A 19,533-nucleotide genomic window follows, 5' to 3' on the forward strand; every position below is an offset into this window, starting at 1 on the left:
GTATGGCAACATAAACATACTCAACTGCAGATGATTATGTGAGTTATTCAAGTCTAAAAAACTCCTATAAGAGAAGGCTTGCCTCTCAGTGGTATGGAAAATCAATCTCTATTTTTAAAAATGAGAATTTTATAGTCAATACTGTTTCTCTTACCTCTTGCAAACAAACAATCAATGTCCTGGCACTCTCAATCCTATTATTGTGCCTTGTTCTGTTGATTGTTTCTTTAATAATATCACCAAAATCATGGTAGGTCTAATTAAAACAAAAATTAAACATTAAAGGAAAATACTGTCAATATTCACAAGCTAACAATGCTGTTAATATATATTAACTAAAAGGTTTATTATGCAAAGTAACTTTTATCATTAACAATTTCATTTACAGATTTTAATGTGCTTTCAATTCTATTAGTCATCTTAATGGCAAATATAACATAAAAATAAAATATAAATTAAGAAAAAAAAAGAGGGAAGCATATTGACCTATATACATAAGCCAATGGCCCAAATACAAACCAGAACAGTTAAAGGATACTACATAAGGTCATTTTATATATGATCAGCTACCACCATAAGATTCAAGAGCTTAAAATTGTTCTCCTAGGAAATTGGAGTCATTAACAAAACTGGAATAAATTAGCTCCCTTCCAACAAGCCCTGGGCAAATGGCCATGGAATAAGTAAATCAAAAAGATTCAAAAACCCTCAAACTGGAAAAATAGATCTTTCAACAGGGGAAGTTGGGATTATATAAACAGGATGATTTGGCATAAAACATGCCAAGCTGTTGCCCAAAGATCATATCCAATAATGTCACTCTGACATTTTATATATGGCTTCAGTCCACTGAAAAATTACTCTAATAAATGTCAAAAGCAAAGCATCCTGAATTCAATCTATAGTGGAGAATCACAGTTACCTGCATATAATGCTTGTAGATTTCAACTGCTGTCATCATTTCCACCACGTTATAAGCAATCAGTTTACAATATTCTGCCAGAACAATCCGCTTTTTGTATATGGATTCCAGTCTATGAGCTTCCTCTCTATTCATCTCTTCAGGCAAACCTAGGGAAAAGAATTCAGTTTATTCTCTTGATGTATAACTTGCTGACCATTTACCCCATAAAAATGTGGGCAGATTTAACTTCCAACACATTCAGTCTACCCACATCTCCCCTCCCCAATACAATAGTTCCTACTCAATAAAAAATGAAGTATTTTTCTGCATACTTATTTTGAGGGAGCTTGTCCTATACTCCAAATGAGTCTTTTAAGTCTCCACAGATAATCTATAACTTTTATAGTGCATGAATGACTCCATATCAAGCATAAATTGCTTTTGGACAATACAAAATTATGAAATCAAATTCCATTGTCTTACTCAAACAAGATTCTCTGCATCTTTATCAATAGTGGAAGGAATAAGAGAAAGGAAAGTATTGATCACACAGTAGACTCAATGAATACTTGACCCAACTTTAAAGGAAAAGGAGAGGAACTTAACATAGCAATTGATCTCTCTTCATCAAATCAATACTTAAGAATAAATCAGACCCAGCCCACTAAAAGCAGAAAAATCCTAAATGACAGCAAGTCAACTCTGACTACAACATTTAAGATATAAGGCTAATCTACTCCATCTAATTCAAAGGTAACTCAAATCTCCTGAGAAAAGAATTTTAGTGAATCCCAAAAGAATAACAAGTATCAGAAAAGAAAACAAGTATTTTAAAAGATACAGTAGGATATATTATTTATTGTTGTTCAGTCATGTCTAATTCTTCATGACATGGGGTTTTCTAGGCAAAAATATGAGTGCTTTTCTATCTCCTTCTGCAGCTCATTTTACAGATGAGGAACTGAGGGAAACAAGGTTAAGTAACTTGCCCAGGGGGGGCTGATTAGTTAATGTTTGAAGATGCATTAGAACTCATGAAGATGAATCCTCCTGATTCCAAGTCCAGGGATCTATTCACTGTGCCATCAAGATGTCCTTTAGGATATATTAAGGATTTTAATAAAAAAAAAATACGGGGGTTGTTAATTATGACATTTTCAAACTTAGGTAACATTAAATGCTTGGGAGTTGTAACAGGTTTGGAATTTTCATGGAACCAGGAGTAGCCAAGAACTGAGATAAAAAAGATGTAACTAGAGTAAAACAAGGAGATGTAAAAAGGTGGGTTGTTTATATATGAGATATATCAGTATCAAGTCTGAAAACATTACCTAAAAAGACATATTTGTAAGGGATGTTATCATTGTGATGGTGATAGGAGGCAATATGAAGCCATAATCAGAATGCCAATGACTAGAGCCATAGGCAATTATTTATACTCTTTCAAATCGGACAAAAAAAAAGCTAAAACACAACATTACTTGACAACACAAATCAGAAATTACAGTATTTGTTAAAAAAAACTAAATAACTAATATAGATGTACAATAAAAATGACCTCTCCTAAGTCTACAGCATAACACTGAAGTACAAAGGTTCCTCTGGGACTTAAAAGTTTTAAAAATACACAAAACTATTAAATTCTTGAGATTTTTTTGTTATCTACTACACCTAAAAATCATTGATAATATATATGTATATACATCAGCCATATACACAGACAACCTAACCCAGTTCAATTTCCCACCTTAATACACATAGATATACTTAAAACCAAACTTCTCCCTGAACAGATGAAAACTACTCCCTTCAGGACTAAAAAGTCTGACCATGAGCCATGATACTTACTGTTCTCCCCAAAAACATGATCCTTGACAAACTCAATCATTCTTGATTGTAGATCATGATCAGGAAGAAACTTAAGCACTGAAAAATCTTCATCCTTATCCACACCTTGGTGACTTAAAACAATCAGCAAGTCACATAGTAGAATGAAGGCCTAAAAACATAAGAGAGCGGGCACACACACACACACACACACACACACACATTCTCTTTAGAGTCTTGAAGAAATAATATCAACACTAAAGACATTCCTCTCTACCACAAAAATTAAATCTACCACAAATGCCACCCCACTTCCCATTTCTTCCTTCCTGAGGCATTACAACATCTCTAAAAAAGCCTATACAATAGGTCCAATAATACTAAGGTCTTAGTATTATAGGGCAAGATTCAACACAGGGAAAGATGCAGGTTTTCCTTTTTGGTTTACTGAATGAATTTATTAAGTTCTAGAGGAAATAGATGTTACACCAACCTTTTCACTCACATCCTTATTATGGTGGTTGAGGTACGCTTCACATATCAAACGGAAACATACCATCTGTTCATTCAACTCTGAAAGAGATTCCTGAAAATATTTTAAAGTCTTTTTTAAATTAGGAAAGTTCTTTTCAAAACAAATCACTTTGGTTTTTAAACTATATTTTAATTAATTTATAATTAATCTAATTTTAATTATTTTTCCACTTTTTTCTTATCAACAAAAATTAACCTTTCCTCCTATCCATCCTTTATCAAAATAAAAACAAAAACTTTATTACAAACATTTGGAGTCAGGCAAAACAAATTTCTGCATCAGCAATGTCCCAAAAAAATTTGTTATGCTAAATCTTTCAGGTTCTCTATCAGGAGATAGTTAATATGCTTCATTATTGGTCCTCTAGAATCCTGGATATTCATTAAGCTAATAAAAATTTCTACTTTTTTTCAAAGTTGTTAGTCTTTATTACCATATTACTGTCATTATACTGTCACTCTTGATTCTGTTCACTTTCCTTTTCACCAGTGCATATAAGCACTCCCAGAAAACAAGTTATTTAAGGTCATTTAAGGACAGAAACCTGTTACAATCAAGGGATCAAAAATCACTGAAGGTTTCCCTCCTCCCCAGACTAGAGTCGTGAACAAGTTGTAATGATGTATTTTGTCACACTACAGAGATCTTATTCAAAGGTTAAAAAGAACAAGTAAAATATTATGTCTTCAAGCTTTCCTTTAATGCGATTATTTCAGCAACCAATTAAATTTGTATATATTCTCAGGGCCACCTAAGACCACAGACCCATGGAACTGAATGATCTTACATTATGTGATCCAAATACCTCATTTTATATATAGATAAGGAAACTATAGTACAATATGGTGAATTCAGTAACTTGCTCAATGTTGCACAGACAATAAGTCAAAGTCAAGATTTAAACTTGGGCCTTCTGATACAATTCTTTACAATGTCACTATTTCTCAAAGTTTTTTTTAAATAAACTTTATACCAAGTCAGTCATGCTCTTAATTTGGTAATAAAGATACTAAATATTACTGCTTACATCACTATATGATATAATATTAATCACTAACAAAAAGTATAGTCTACAAGAAATGAAGATAACCAGTGATACCACAATGTTCCTGCTAGGATAAGCACTACTGATTAAAAATCATGTTTTAAGTAAGGAATTTCCTCACAGAGTTAGAAGAAAACTTAGAGTTCATTTAACATAACGTGTTATTTTTTAAAATGGAAAAATGATCATTTTCTTTCTTTCAATTTAATCACCTTTAAAAAATATAACAAATCTTACTTTTACATTACTTTCACCTCCCAATGTCTCTTTTCCCTCCCACACCCAAAGTGTCATCCCTTTTAACAAAGAATAAAACAAAATTAGCAAAACTAACAAATACGTCAATTAAGAAGTCTATACAGTCTCCACTCACCACCTTCATAAAGAAAAATGAGGAACTGTTCTATCTCTTTGATAAGGCAAAACATACATGGGAAATGAAAAGGATATGGAGTCAGAGGATCTGGATTCAATTTCATCTCTGGAATAGGGCTTAACTAACTCTAAGGAAGTAAACTCTTTGGGTCCTCATCTATAAAATGAGGGTATTGACCTACATGGCCTCTCCAGTTCTACATCTATGATCCTACTGAGGCTTATCTAAACTTGATGTTTGTAAATACCCAATATTGGGTTTTTATGGGTTTTAAATGTTTTCCTATTTCCACTTATTTTACTTTATATCATTTCAATGTCTTCCTATACTTAATTTTATCCTTTATAGTCATTGCTTCTACAGCAAAATAATATTGTATTAATTTACCAGAACTTGTCTAGCCATTCCTCAATTGATGAACAGATACTTTGTTTTTAGGTTTTTACTACTAGAAAATGAGCTATTATAAATATTTTGGTTTATTGGTTCATGAGGCTGTCTATAAAAACTTTGGAAAAATAAGTCTTAGAATCACACGAATCAAATATGTGGACTTTTACTTTCTTAGCAGTTTCAAAGAAAGTTTCAGAAATGGGACCAATTCAAAGCTTTATTCATTGCAATAGTAATGTTTCTATCTTTTCACACTCTCTCCCATTTATATTTCTGGTGACTTCTGCCAATTTTTTCTGTGTGTAAGGAGAAACCTTAGAGTTATTTTCATTATTTTTGATTTAGAGCATACATTAATATGGCAAATTGTTTGTATTCCTCTTTTGAGGATTATTATTCTCTGTTTATTCTTAGCCTTAGAGTACTTTACTGGGGAATGAAGTCACTTGAGCTAATAATGCTGCAAAAATTAGACCTTCCTTAAAAACTTTTAGCATTTTTGATCTTTTACACAAGCAGAATTCTCAAGACCAAGGATAATAGTCTGAGAGAGCATACCTGGGTGGGAGGTTTTTCAGCCACTAATGACTCAGTAGCTAATTCCAGCTTCCACAGGAGAGCAAAGTAACTGCACTCAAGAGCAGGGATTAGGGTCTGAAAGGAGAACATCACCCTCTCAAAAACAGAAATTTTAACTTTCAAATAAAACCAAACAAAAATAGAGACAACTGTAAGTTAATCAAAGGAGGAGCGCAAAGTACACACAAGGCATGTTATTGGTTTTACTTTTCAATCACAGAAAACAGTCAGGGAGAAGAGTTTATGTTCACATTGTAAGAAAAAAGGAGCAATCTCAAGTACATACAACCCCATACTGAAAGAGTAGGAACGGTCTGGAATGCCTTTTGGGATAGAAGGAGGCTCAACACAAAAATTCTGGCAGAGCAAGGATCAAGGCTGAGGTAGACATGAATTCCTAATCAGGATAAACTAAGAATCCAAACAGTTTCTTTCTTATGGTCATTTTTCAAGGAATCCAAAGTATCAATTATATTTTCTAATTAGACATCATAAAAAAGACATTCTGCCTGGAAAATAAAAGTATACATGCATTTTATTACCTCAGCAGGCAAACCCCCATTTTCCTTCTCAAAATTCAGGATTTTCAAAGTCCGGTCCCCGATATGCCAACTGGTGAGGTCATGTGCACTAAGCCATAAGCAAAACAAGAAAATATTTTCTTGATAGTGGAATAAAGGCTCACTTATTCTAAACTGAACTGATAAACAGAAGATTGTATAGAATAATTACACACACACACACACACACACACACACACACACACTCTCTCTCTCTCTCTCTCTCTCTCTCTCTCTCTCTCTCTCTCTCTCTCTTATGTTTGATGGAAACCATTTCCAGTACTATCATTTACATTATAACTTTATTGATGATTATATTATTATGTATTATATATATTACATAATTATATATAACAATATAGCAAGTTGTACATAATAGATTTGCAATTTCATGTGCAATCATCTTTGTTAATATACTGCATTATGGAAATGTTGGTTTTATTTCATAAATGAAAAATAAAACATATTTTTAAAAAACAAATAGAATCAGAAGACCAGTCAAAATTAATTCTTAATTACAAAATACTTATTAAAAATAATAAAATGAGATTTTAATCATTTCAAAAGCTAAGAATCATTAACTGAGCTAATGAAATGTTATCATGGAACATAGGAAGGAGAGTGGAACTGATCTTTTTTTTTTATACCTAGGACATTTTGCAAATTTTTAAGCACTATACGAATGCCTTTATTTTTTATAATTATTATCTCAACAAAGTCTCCTCCCTCCAAATTGAGACTCCTTTTGTAACAAAGAAAAATAAATGTTTTTTTTCTGATAGAGTAACATTACTTCAAAATATAAGTGATGATTTGCCCTCAAAGTCCTCCATCTCTACTACCTCGAGGGCAGATGTTCCACTATCTGCTTATGGATCCCTTCACTGGCTTTTTGATCACTCAAGGATGAACTTCCTCTTTGGTCATCAGATTTATTTATTCTGTCACAATCACTGTGTGTCATCTTCTCAGTTCTAATTATTTCCATTCATACAAATCTTCCCATGTTTCTCTGCACATTTCTCCCTGCACAATGACCTCATACATCACAGTCTTTTCCAGTTCCTGAAAGAGCAAAGATGTGAATGTTGGATCTCTGCATCTATTTCTGGCTTAGCAGTACCATCTTGAATAGTGGAATTGTTAGGTCAAAGGCTGTGGGGAGGTAGTAGTCTCTTTTCCTGCATAAATTCTAGTCAATATTTAGAAGGTTGTACTATTTTACAGCCCCACCCCACAAGATTAATTTCTTTTTCTTGCTATTTTTGTTGAGCTACATAGTGTAGGGTGACAATTAAGTTATTTCAATTTATGTTTAATGATGATAATAACTAGCACCTTATGATTAGCACAGTGTTTTACAAATATTGTATTACTTAATCCTTACAATCATGCTGGAAGGTAGATGCTATTATCATTCCTATTTTATTGGTGAGAAATTTTCCCCATTCTTCATTGTACATGAGAAGATTTGAATAAGTCTCTCATCTTTTTTTTAGGGGTTTTTTTTTTTTGCAAGGCAAAAGGGGCTAAGTGGCTTGACCAAGGCCACAAAGCTAGGTAATTATTAAGAGTCTGAGACCAGATTTGAACTCAGGTACTCCTGACTCCAGGGCCAGCGCTCTATCCACTGCACCACCTAGCCACCTCCATAAGTCTCTCATCTTAAAAGACTTATTATTCCCCCCAAAATGTTGTTTTGCTTATGCTCCTTCGCTCCACTAAGTCCTTCCCTTTATTCAAAAGCAAACAATTTCAGCTGCAGTTTACTTGTTTTTAGTTTTAGTTTACTTACTTCATTTTTCTATCTCACCTATCCATAACCTACCAAAAAAGATCATAAAATCATTTTAATAACAGGATTAACCAGGAATATGGAATGAGTAAACAACAGCAGTACCTAGTTGGTAGACACTACTTTCAATGCTCTATAAATACCTTCTATCCCTCCAATTCTCTCTCTGGATGCCCTTGCTAACTGTCAAACTTGAGAAATATTTGATTTTCCTTAGAAGGAGGAGGGTGAGCTTTCAAAAATGCACTTAGAGCTACCTAGAACAGAAGTGAAATCATAACCGAAGTACTCACTCTGCATGGTATACTGTCTAAAACAGCTAAAGCTAACCGATGTTCCAATCATGCTTAGGAAAAGAGGGAGAGTGAATAATGATCCTTCACCTCTTACTATACTACATTTTAATGGTCAGGCAACATATAGCAGTGCCTAATGTGAAAGTTTTTACTAATGACATAATTAAAACCAAGGGAAAATAACACATACAAAATATAAGAGTTGCCAACTACATGAAAAAAGCCCTTGCAAATAAAATTATTTCACTATGTTCCAATATCCAGGGTTGTTAAAAATCTTATGAAATCATAAACACCTGGGAATCCTACTTTTGATGAAACATACAAAACATGTAAACAGACATGTTTATGATATACATATGTATAAGTAAATAACTATCTTACTTGTGAAAAGCCGTTAGTCTTTTAAGGATGCAGGACATTCGAATAATGTGTTCTTCACTTACACCAAAGCCTTCTTCCTAAATGAGTTATAAAAACAGAAATGAAAAGGGATGTCGACAGATTGTTCTTTTACAATCATCAAGATAAAAATAGAACTTGCATAAACTACTAATGTTCACCAGAAGATTTCATTAACATTCAATCATATATTTGTAATATAAAGAGGGAGCAGAGAGGCAGAAATAATAATAATCCCACCTTATACTTGGGTTCACAAAGGACTTTACTAACAATACTTCTGGGAAGTAAGTAAGGTAAGGCATTATTATCTGTCTTATACAGAGGAAGGGGAGTAAATGACTTGAGTACCACACAGGAATAGGTGGAATCAGAAAACTTTAGAGCCATTACAAGCTCTGTCATTTCTTAGCCTTGTAACCACAGGCAAGTTATTTGATCTCTCAGAACTACAGATTCGACATATGCAAAATGCAGATTAGAAGATACCTGTAGTAGTGTTTACATAACCACCTCTAACTACCCTTTGGATTATGAGGGAAGAGATCTCAGTCCAAAGATGACTAAATGACTCCTCCCAATCCTGCTTCCTGCCATCCTTTTCACCCCACACAGGGAAAAAAAATGAAGAAATACAAATTAACACAATTATTCTCTAACAACAACAGAGAATACTCTAAATTCCAAAACCAACATGAGAAAGAAGTAGTATATATCTTTTCACATTTCAATCATCTTATTACAAGGAAAGAATTGAAAAATCTCAACTAAATCCAAATTTCAGCTAAAATTAATTGAGTCCAATATATAATTTAACAAACCTTTGGATATAAATTACCTTCCTATCACTGCTGACTGACCTCCTGTCTGAAATGACACCAAACATCATGAATAAGCTTTCTTTCCTTAATGATTGGATTCACACAGCACTATTCTTATCTCCAACAACAGTTCTGCATTTTAATTTTTTAATCTACACCATTCTCCTTCAAAAGAACAATTGCTACTTTTTAGATACAAATATATCCAGACTTGGATAAATGACTGGAAGATGCTTTGAAAAAGATAATTAATAACTAACTACATGTCCATAGGCAGAGATTTCACCCCCTTCTCCAAGATTATCTAATATAAATTATTCAGCATAAAAATCAGTCTATGATCTGAGCAGATCACAGAGGCTTTCTGTGCAGTAAAAACAAAAGAAAACCACTTCTTTGCTATATCATCCTTCTAATGTCAATAACTATGGTAACCTTCTACTTTTCAAAATAAGGCTTGCTACCCCACTAGATCTATTCAGAAGTTCAAATCCTAAATGATAGTTATTCACCTAGGACAAATAACCTAGTCATCTATCTTTGTAAGCAGAAGAATTTATTCTGTTAAGAGTCTGAATACTAAGTTTCCTCACCATAAACATTAAAAGCTTCATCTTGAGGAAAAAGGGTAAAAACATTACTTGTACAAAAATATTTATAGCAGCCCTGTTTGTGGTGGCAAAGAACTGGAAATCCAGTAAATGTCCAATTGGGGAATGGCTTAGCAAATTATGGTACATGTATGTCATGGAACACTATTGTTCTATTAGAAACCAGGAGGGGCGGGATTTCAGGGAAACCTGGAGGGATTTGCATGAACTGATGCTGAGTGAGATGAGCAGAACCAGAAAAACACTGTACACCCTAACAACAACATGGGAGTGATGTTCAACCTCGAAGGACTTGCTCATTCCATCAGTGCAACAATCGGGAACAATTTTGGGCTGTCTGCAAAGGAGAGTACCATCTGTATCCAGATAAGGAGCTATGGAGTTTGAACAAAGTGCAAGGACTATTCCCTTTAACTTAGAAAAAAAACAGATAGCTTATTGTCTGATCTTGTTACCTCTTAGACTTCTTTTCTCTTTAAGGATATGATTTCTCTCTCATCACACCCAATTTGGATCAAGGTACAACATGGAAACAAAGTAAAGATTGACAGAGTGCTTTCTGTGGGGAGGGGGGAGGGAAGCAAGATTGGGGGAAAAATGTAAAACTCAAATAATATCTTTAATAAAAATAAATTTAAATAAAAAAAAGAAAAAAAAGGAAAAAAAAGCTTCATCTTTCAAGATCTATTAATCACCACTAGCATCCCTCATCTCCCAGTTACCAGTCCTGTTTGTACATACCTCTTGGAAAAATTCATCTAGTAGGTGGGAGAAGTCCTTAGCCATCTCATCTATTAGCTGATGTAGGGCCACAGATACAACAGGGTGAAGTGTCAGCTGATCATCAGAAAGAATACCATATATCTTGGAGCAGGCCTCAAGGATATTAAGGTCAGTATGTCTGTGCACAAGTTCTTTCATCTCCTTTAGCAACGCATCCAAGTACTACGAAGAAATGCAGGATCTCATGAGGAGGGCCAGGTCACCATCCCAATGGTTGCTTAACAACTCTAATCCAAGAAGGAAGAGCTAAGTTAACAAGCACTAGTTGATCATTCATTGAGAATTGAATATTGTACTAAGGAGAAGTGAGCAAATTTGAGGGAGGAAAAGTGGAAGTGTGACAACAATTATGAGAACTTAAAAGGTCTCAATATAATATAGTGGAAGGATCAATGGACCTCAGAATCAGAAAATCTGAATTGAGTTCCAACTTCAATCCTGGCTAGCTAAGTAATCTTAGGCAAGTCATTTATTCTCATTGAGTTTGTGTTCTCAATTATAAAATAAGATTAAAAAGAGTTGTACTATCCACGTTATTTGCTAATGTGAGGATAGGGCTTTATCAATTTCAAAGTAATACAAAGTGAGTTGTTACTAATATGCAATATTAGTGCTACATGGATTTTATTACCAATAGTAATGTGGCCATTACATTGTATACACACTACAAACAAGGAATCATGAAGAACTGATATAAGAGATATAATGACAATAATTTGAAAAGAAAAAGAAAACAAAACTGGAATCATCAATGGTTAACACCTGTGTGCTAGTAGTATCTTTATAATGTCAAAAGAAATCAAGGGAAATTGCCAACACAGAGGTGAAACTTATAAGATTTAACTAGAAATGCCATGTTTGCACAGCAATTTGCATTAATGAAAGAAATACCCACAACGATTAGACCACAAATTCATTTGAATATTCAGTAATTTTTAGTTTTCCATATTTCCATTAAATATTTTGTATATTTACATATTACATACATGGGCACGAATATATGTAAATATATACACATGTATAAAATACATGTTAGTGTATTTTTTAGAAAACATGAAAACATACAAATAGTCATAGGTTCTGAGAAAGAGTGAAGAAGACAGCATCTAAATCTAATCCCTTCATTTTACAGAAAAGAAAACTAAGGTCTTAAAAGGTTAAGTAATTTATCCAAGGTTCCAAAGTTATTAAGAGACAAGAATTTGAACCCAATTCCTGTGTCTCTAAACACAGATCTCAGTATAACGCATTCCAAAGCCACTTAGAGCACTTGCAATTACACATCTCTCATTACAGACTTTTAGTGATCAGACCTTAGGGCAGAGGTTCTTAACTGGTTATATACAAGACCCCCAAGGGCTAGCATACATCAAAGGATCTGTAAACTTTGGTAAGAAAAGAAAAATTACCTCTTTATTTTCACTAACCTCTCACAGAAATTTATTATTTCCTTCAATCATAAATGTCGACAAATCACATTAGTAGTAACCTGTAATTTTATTACTAAAAAAATCACAGATATTTTCATATCACAGTTGTAGAATTCTCAAATGACCATTTACATTTATCTCTATTTCAAAATCACAGTTATTATATCCATCACTACATCCCATATGATCACAGTCTTCCTTCATATAGAATGTTTCAATATCACTGGTTGCCTTTGTAATTCTAATTTATGCATTTAAAAACATTATTCTAAGAAGGGGTCCACAGAATTCATCAGACTTAAAAAGGCATTCAGGACACCAAATAAGTTAAGAACCTTGCTCTAGGGAGCATGGAAGAATGGAAGGTGATGGAATAAAGAGAAACTATGAGGGTGTTGGAGGTGAGGTAAAGAAAATGAAGGAAGAAATCAGATAATAATAGAAAAAGTAGAGCATATTCTTGAAATGCAAAATGGAATCATTTTTGAGAATATAATTATTAGATTGGTAACTTTTCTCCAACTCACCTGATTCTCTCCATCCCTAGTCTTCCCCACTCCCTCATAAAAAAAACACAAGGTAAAAACCAGAATTCCTCAGTAAACACCAAAAAAAGGTATTAAATAAACCTGCACTTGTTGACTACTGACTCTTCTGAACAACAAAGGCTTTAATGGGCATACCTGCCTTTGCAAAAGAAAAAAAAAATCAAACATCTTGAAAAAATCACCACCTGTCTTTCCCTAAATGACTCCAAAGAGGAGATCACATAAGACAATCATCATTCCTCTTTAATGATAACTCTCTTGTCTCAACTGTACCTCTCTCAGTAGGACAGCTATATCTGCTAAAATTCTAAGTTCTCTTAGCAGCTAAGAGAGAAATCTCTAGGAACAGGCTCTGTGATTTTGATAGCAATTACTCTAATGGGCTCTCCACCACCCCAATACATGCACAATGTCAGACTCCACACAGCTCTAATCTCTTACAAGCAATTGAGAAATGGAAGTTTAAAGTTTAAATTAAAAGTGGATTTCCTGCATGAAAATTCAAATCTTCCATCAACACTTTCAAACAGCAGGGAAACTGACAAATGAATAAAAGACTGTTTCAATATAATAACAGAACCAGTAAGGATAAAGGCTGAAAATTAAAGAAATTTATTATATCTCAGGCAATAGTTTCTCTCCCTGGATCTGAATTATCTCAAAAATAAAAAAATTATCATGTCTTTCCTCTCCCTCCCTCTCCACCTCATTACCCTCCCCCTTCTTCCTTATTCACCTTTTCCAGGCGTCCAGCAACATACACATTCAAATTATAATACTGAGGAATTTGCAGGAAGTTTGTCACTTTTTCGATATCTGATGAATACTACAAGGAAAAAAACAAAAAACTGAGAGTGCTATAGGAATTCCAATAAAATATTTAACAATAGCTCAGGGAGTAGCTATTCATTACCTTAGCCAAGAGCTCAGGAAGCACTACAATGAAACGCTCAGTCATCCGAATACATTCTTCCACATGAACTCTCTTCTCCTTTGCTGAAAGGGTCTGCAGAAAAAGCACAAGCACAAGACAAGAGCTCAAGGTTCAATAGTAGCATCAATGACTCCATTTTAGGGTTTTAATGGAAGCCTGAATAAATGAAAATGATAAATTAAATAATTAAGATATTCTTTAAAATATGAAATGCCCAGAATAACAGAGCAAGAAACAGAAAATGTAAATAATCCAATTTTATAAAAAAAGAAATTGAAACAAGTCATAAATGAAGTCTTAGAGAAAAAATCCCAGAAATCAACTGATTTACAAGTAAATTCTATTGAATATTCAAATTCATTCCAATATTACACAAGTTACTTTAAAAATAGGAAAAGGGATCCTATGTCTTTGTGATATAAATATGGTCTTGATCTTAACAGAGAGAGAATCAAAACAGAAAGAAAAAAATTTCAAGCATGAATATAAAAAAGAAAAAAATTCAAATATTAGCAAAAAAGTTAAAGGAACTTATATGGACTATGGGGGCACTTAGGTGGCGCAATGGATAGAGCATCGGCCCTGGAGTCAAGAGTACCTGAGTTCATATCCGGCCTCAGACACTAATAATTAGCTAGCTGTGTGGCCTTGGCAAGCCACTTTAACCCCATTTGCCTTGCAAAAACCTTTAAAAAATATGGATTATGAACAGGTTAATTTATCAGGAATACAGAACTGGTTCATTTCTAGGAAAACCATAAAGTTTTAATAGACTGTCAATGTCAAGAAAAATAAAAATCATGTGATTAAGTCAACAAATGCAAAAAAGCTTCTGACTAAATATAATGTCCATTTCTGTTTAAGGAAAAAAAAAGAAAAGAAAACCTAGGAATAATATTATCTATTTAAAATTAAGAGCTTGCACTATTTGCAATGGGATAAGTTAGAAGCTTCTCCAATAAGACTAGAAGTAAAGCCAAGATTCTTACTCTGTCATGACTGTATGAAAAAGTTCTAGTAATACCAGCAATAAAGTAATAATAGCAACAAGATAAAAGAAATTAAGAGAATAATGATAGAGAAAGAAGAAACAAGTTTTTGGGCTTTTTTTAGTATAAGTCGACAAACCCTAGAAAAATTCAACTAAAAAATGAACTAAAACAGTAACTTCAACAAAGTTAAAAAATATGACAAATTCACATAAATCATCAGTATATATATATATATATATCCAAGAAAATCAAGCAAAAAGACAGAAAAGAGAAATTCCATTTACAATAACAATGGAATATATAAAATCCTACCTAACACCAAGATAACCTACAGCAACTCTTATGAATGAAACTTCTAAATACTTATGAATAGGTCAAGCCAATATAATAATAATAATAATAATAATAATGATGATGCTACTACCTAAATTAATTTATATATTCAGTATCATAAAAATAAAACTACCAAAAGTTTACTTTAGGGAAAAAAATAACAACAAAAGTCACCTAGAGGAACAAATCGTCAAGAATTTCAAGAAAAATAATGAAAAAAGTGTGAAGAAAGTCTAGCATTGCTGCTTCTCCAATCATCCCAAATATTTCCTCTGCTCCACTGTCAATATTCTAGAAAGAATAGACTACAAATGACTGTATTTCCTTCAAACTCCTTAAATCAGGACCTCAAAGGGTTCAATTCAGGACTCCACTGAAACTATTTTCATTAAAGACACTAACTGGGGCAGGTGGCGTAGTGGATAAAGCACTGGCCTTGGAGTCAGGAGTATCTGGGTTCAAATCTGGTCTCAGACACTTAATAATTGCCTAGCTGTGTGGCCTTGGGCAAGCTACTTAACCCCGTTTGCCTTGCAAAAAAAAAAAAAAGACACTAGCTGACAAACCTGTCTTTTCTCAGTCTTCATCTTTCTGACCTTTTGTATTACATTGGATACAAGCAAATAGCTTTTTCTTTTGCTAATCTCTCTTTACTTGGTTTCTATGATACAACTTTCTCTTGATTCTCCTCCTAAAGTACCGACATCTTCCAAATTACTGACTTCAGCCCTTAGCAAACTTATCCACTTTCCAATGGTTTTAATTTTCACCAATGCAGATCCATGCATAATTTTTAACAATGCAAATCCATGAATATAAGGCTAATGTCTCCCCCAGAACTTCAACCTCACATTCTCATATGTCTAATGAATACTGCTAACCGAATGGCACTTCCAAAAGAGAACTAATCATTTCTCCTCAAACCTGCTTTACTTCTCTGAAACTAAATGCTCTCTGTTAGTCAGACTCGTCTCATAAGTCATCTTTCATTATTTCCTATCCATCAATCCTATACTCACTGGATACAAAATTCTATCAGTTTTATCTCCAACAATACATTTTCCAGAGTCCTTTTTTACTCAGAGTGCCACCACAATAGGTTAAGGCTCTTATTAACATTTACCTAGAGGACTGAAATAACCTCCCAAATGGTCACCCTACCTCCAATCTTTCTACATAACAATTTAGCATTCATACAACCAGCAATATAATTTTCCTGATTCACTGCTAGCATAACATTTCAAAATTGCTCAAAAAAAACTTCAGGAGCTCCCCAGCATCTATATAGGATGAATTACTAACAATCTTTCTCAAAGCTGTATTTCCAGACATTTCATATTACTCTCCTTTAATGAACTTTGTATTCCAGGCAAATGGATTGCTAGTCATTCTATCTAATCTAACATTCTACCCACTTCTACATATTTGCACAGAGCTATCTCAAGCTCTTTCATGGCCCTCCCTACTCAGGCTTTACACCTTCCTTGATGTTCTTCAACAAGAAATGATCCCTCTCAGAATTTTTCATTTCTCCTTGAGGGTGCTATTTTATACACTTTTGTCTTGGTTAGCTATATATACATTTTATCCCACTAAAAGAATGAAAATCTCTACAAAGTAATGTCTTTCCACAGAAAAGGGACTTCATAAATATTTATAGAATGAAACTGAGTTGGGGAAGTGAATCTGAAGTAATGTGACAGATATTGTGACAAATATAACTGGACTTTTATATTCAAATTAGTGTAAACATTTTCAAAAAAAGTTTACTTTGGAAGGTATATACTTATTGCAAGGATTGCATCATGATTCAATAGTTTTCAAACTATTCTTTTGTAAATATCTTGAAAGGCTGAAGCATTTTCTCCTATCTTCAGTACCAACCAATCTCCATCCTAAAAGGATGAACTTCAATTTGGAGAACAGCCAAATTCATTTAAAGGTAAGGAAGGTGACTAAATTGGGTAATGCCATCATTAAGATACAAGAGTTAGAAAGGACCTCAAAGGCCATCTATTCCAACATTGAGGAAAATGAGGCTTTGAAAGATGAATTAAGGGAGGTAGAAAGTACTGCAAGCAAGTAAAAAAAAAATAAGTGTAACAAAATAATATCAGTTTTCCTCTATAATTTGTAAACAACTTTGAACATCTAGCCATAAAAATAAGCACTTTTGGATAAAATTCCAATACATTTGTGTTTGTTTTTTAATAGTCCTATTATATAGTCAAACTTCATTTTGAAAATTTCCAGAGTACTAAGAACAAATAAAGCAGTTTTTACAAGTGTTCTGGGATTAAGTGAAAAGAAGATGCACTCACTTTTCTGCCTCCTCGGCCCACTGGAGGATGACCCTCTGCAGTCTGGCGTACTGCTGCTGCAATTATTTCTACAAGAACACTTTCCTGGGCATCTGTAAAGGCTTTGAATAGATCAGAATGTCTAATTAGAAATTGCAGGAAGAAAAGGAAATTTAGCATACAGAAAAAAGAAATGAATGTGGGAACTCTGTCAAACTGTTTTCCAGATTGGTTTTACCAATTCATAGTCCCAACAACAGGGTAGTAAGCATGCCTCTTCTCCCAGTACCCTCACAGTAACTGCTGTTTTTCTTTCTGTCATCTTTAACAATATGATTGCTGAAAGGTGGAATCTCAGAAGATTTTGAATTTAAATTTCTTTATTAATGATCTGGAGCATCATTATTAGTTATAAATTTTCATATCTTGATTTAAGAATTGCCTAATCATATGCTTTGATCACTTTTTCTTGGGAAAAAATTCATTATTATGTATTTGTATCAATAAATCTTTGTATCTTGTATCTAACATTTCTATTAGAGAAATCTGCTTAAGAATTTTTTCAATTAATTGTTAAAAAACAAACCACACATAACAAAGGTATAATTTCTTGTACTAATTCTTATATTCTTGGAGTTTTGGACATGCTGAAATGTTCATGATTTGTGTTTACAATAAAAAGACTATAAAAAATGAGAAGAAATAATCTCAGGATTTTGGCAATTGATTTTGTTGAGAGGCAGCACTCACTTTTTGAAATTAATTAAGTTTATAGGATTAACCTCTTTTGAAAAAGGAGTACAGTAAGCAAATATATTTATATAAGGAAAAATTGTCCTAATCAAGTTTCTTTAATAATGCACACCACATCAAACCACAGCTTTATCAAATGTATCCCTGAATAATTTAGGAATGAAAAGAAAAGTAAATCTATTCATAAAGGGGCATAATTTTCCTTTGGTAATGAAACTAATGATGTTTGATCCTAGAAGGAATCTTAGAGCTCATCTAGTCCAAATCCCTCATAAAGAAACAAACAAAAAAAAAATCAGAAAATTCAGGTAGCCTGTCCAAGTCACATAATTCATGCCAAAACTGAAACAAGAACTCAATCTGCTGATTACTACTCTTTCCACTATTTGTGGAGTCATTTTCAGTCAGCAATGATACTTTGCCATTTCCTTCCATAGCTCATTTACAGATGAAGAAACTGAGGCAAGCAGGATTAAGTGACTTGATCAGAGTTACACAGCTAAGATCAGATTTGAACTCAAGAAGATTAGTCTTCCTGACTCCAGGTCCAGCACTCTATTCACTGACCCTCCTAGATGCCTCTTATTTTTTCTTTCAGAAAAGAAAGAAACACTAAATCACTGAATTTCTAAGGAAACCAAGCCAAAGAAGCTATTCTTTTCAGTTTCATTTGAAGAATTACAATGAGAACAAAGCCCTAAAAGGTCCATATTTTAGCAGCTCTGCCAAAATTCTGTGTCCTGAAGAAATGATAGGCACACACTTGTAAAAAGGAGAATTACTCAACTTAATTCAGCAAGTGCTACAATGATAAAGATACTATGAAGTGTGGTTCCAGTTGTACAACCAAGACCTCTGGAAACTGCCTAGGTCAGACCCAAGGAGAAAGACACTAGCCCATTATAATCAAGCCTGCTGCAAAAGACATAGAGAGAGAACATGTAATAAAGCTGATCAGATAATAACAGAATGCAGCATAAAAGAGTGGACTTCATTTTCCTTGTCTATCATTTAAATAATGCTTTACAGTTTTAAAAAAATACCCTCAAAAATAATAAATAAAACATCTAACAGCTAGTCTGACTAGGAAAAAGTTTTTTTATTGAGTTCCCCACATAAACACATTGTTTCTGTCAAGTTCCAAATTATTTTGGAAAATCCTACAATCTAGAATCTAGGACCTTAATTATGTAACTACTAAAGTTCTGTTCAGTTCTAATATTTTTTGATTCTGTCAGACAGTGATAGAAATGCAATGCTTTCTCTGAAAAGCAAACATACCCTGAGAATTATATGCTTTTCAATAAAGAATATGA

The 19,533-nt window shown here is 33.4% G+C and overlaps 1 protein-coding gene across 8 annotated transcripts in view; it reads right to left on the reverse strand.

Annotated features, from left to right (window-relative positions):
• Window positions 1–19,533, reverse strand: part of LOC141506690 (cohesin subunit SA-2-like) — a 116,169-nt gene that overhangs the window by 45,849 nt on the left and 50,787 nt on the right. For 7 of the 8 annotated variants that reach the window (XR_012473963.1, XM_074213681.1, XM_074213680.1 and 4 more), the window contains 11 exons: window positions 17,486–17,586; window positions 13,819–13,911; window positions 13,642–13,731; window positions 10,886–11,089; window positions 8,695–8,771; window positions 6,202–6,289; window positions 5,639–5,734; window positions 3,225–3,317; window positions 2,753–2,903; window positions 923–1,071; window positions 155–256 (listed from right to left, as the gene is read on the reverse strand). Coding sequence is in view for 7 of the 8 variants with exons in the window: in XM_074213681.1 (XP_074069782.1) it covers window positions 155–256; window positions 923–1,071; window positions 2,753–2,903; window positions 3,225–3,317; window positions 5,639–5,734; window positions 6,202–6,289; window positions 8,695–8,771; window positions 10,886–11,089; window positions 13,642–13,731; window positions 13,819–13,911; window positions 17,486–17,586 (1,244 nt within the window). In the remaining variant the exon portion in view is untranslated. The remainder of the gene's footprint in view (window positions 1–154; window positions 257–922; window positions 1,072–2,752; window positions 2,904–3,224; window positions 3,318–5,638; window positions 5,735–6,201; window positions 6,290–8,694; window positions 8,772–10,885; window positions 11,090–13,641; window positions 13,732–13,818; window positions 13,912–17,485; window positions 17,587–19,533) is intronic. The other variant, XM_074213682.1, reaches the window with a different exon arrangement.

The sequence above is a fragment of the Macrotis lagotis genome, chromosome 1 (genome assembly GCF_037893015.1).
Source record: "Macrotis lagotis isolate mMagLag1 chromosome 1, bilby.v1.9.chrom.fasta, whole genome shotgun sequence".
NCBI lineage: Eukaryota > Metazoa > Chordata > Mammalia > Peramelemorphia > Peramelidae > Macrotis > Macrotis lagotis.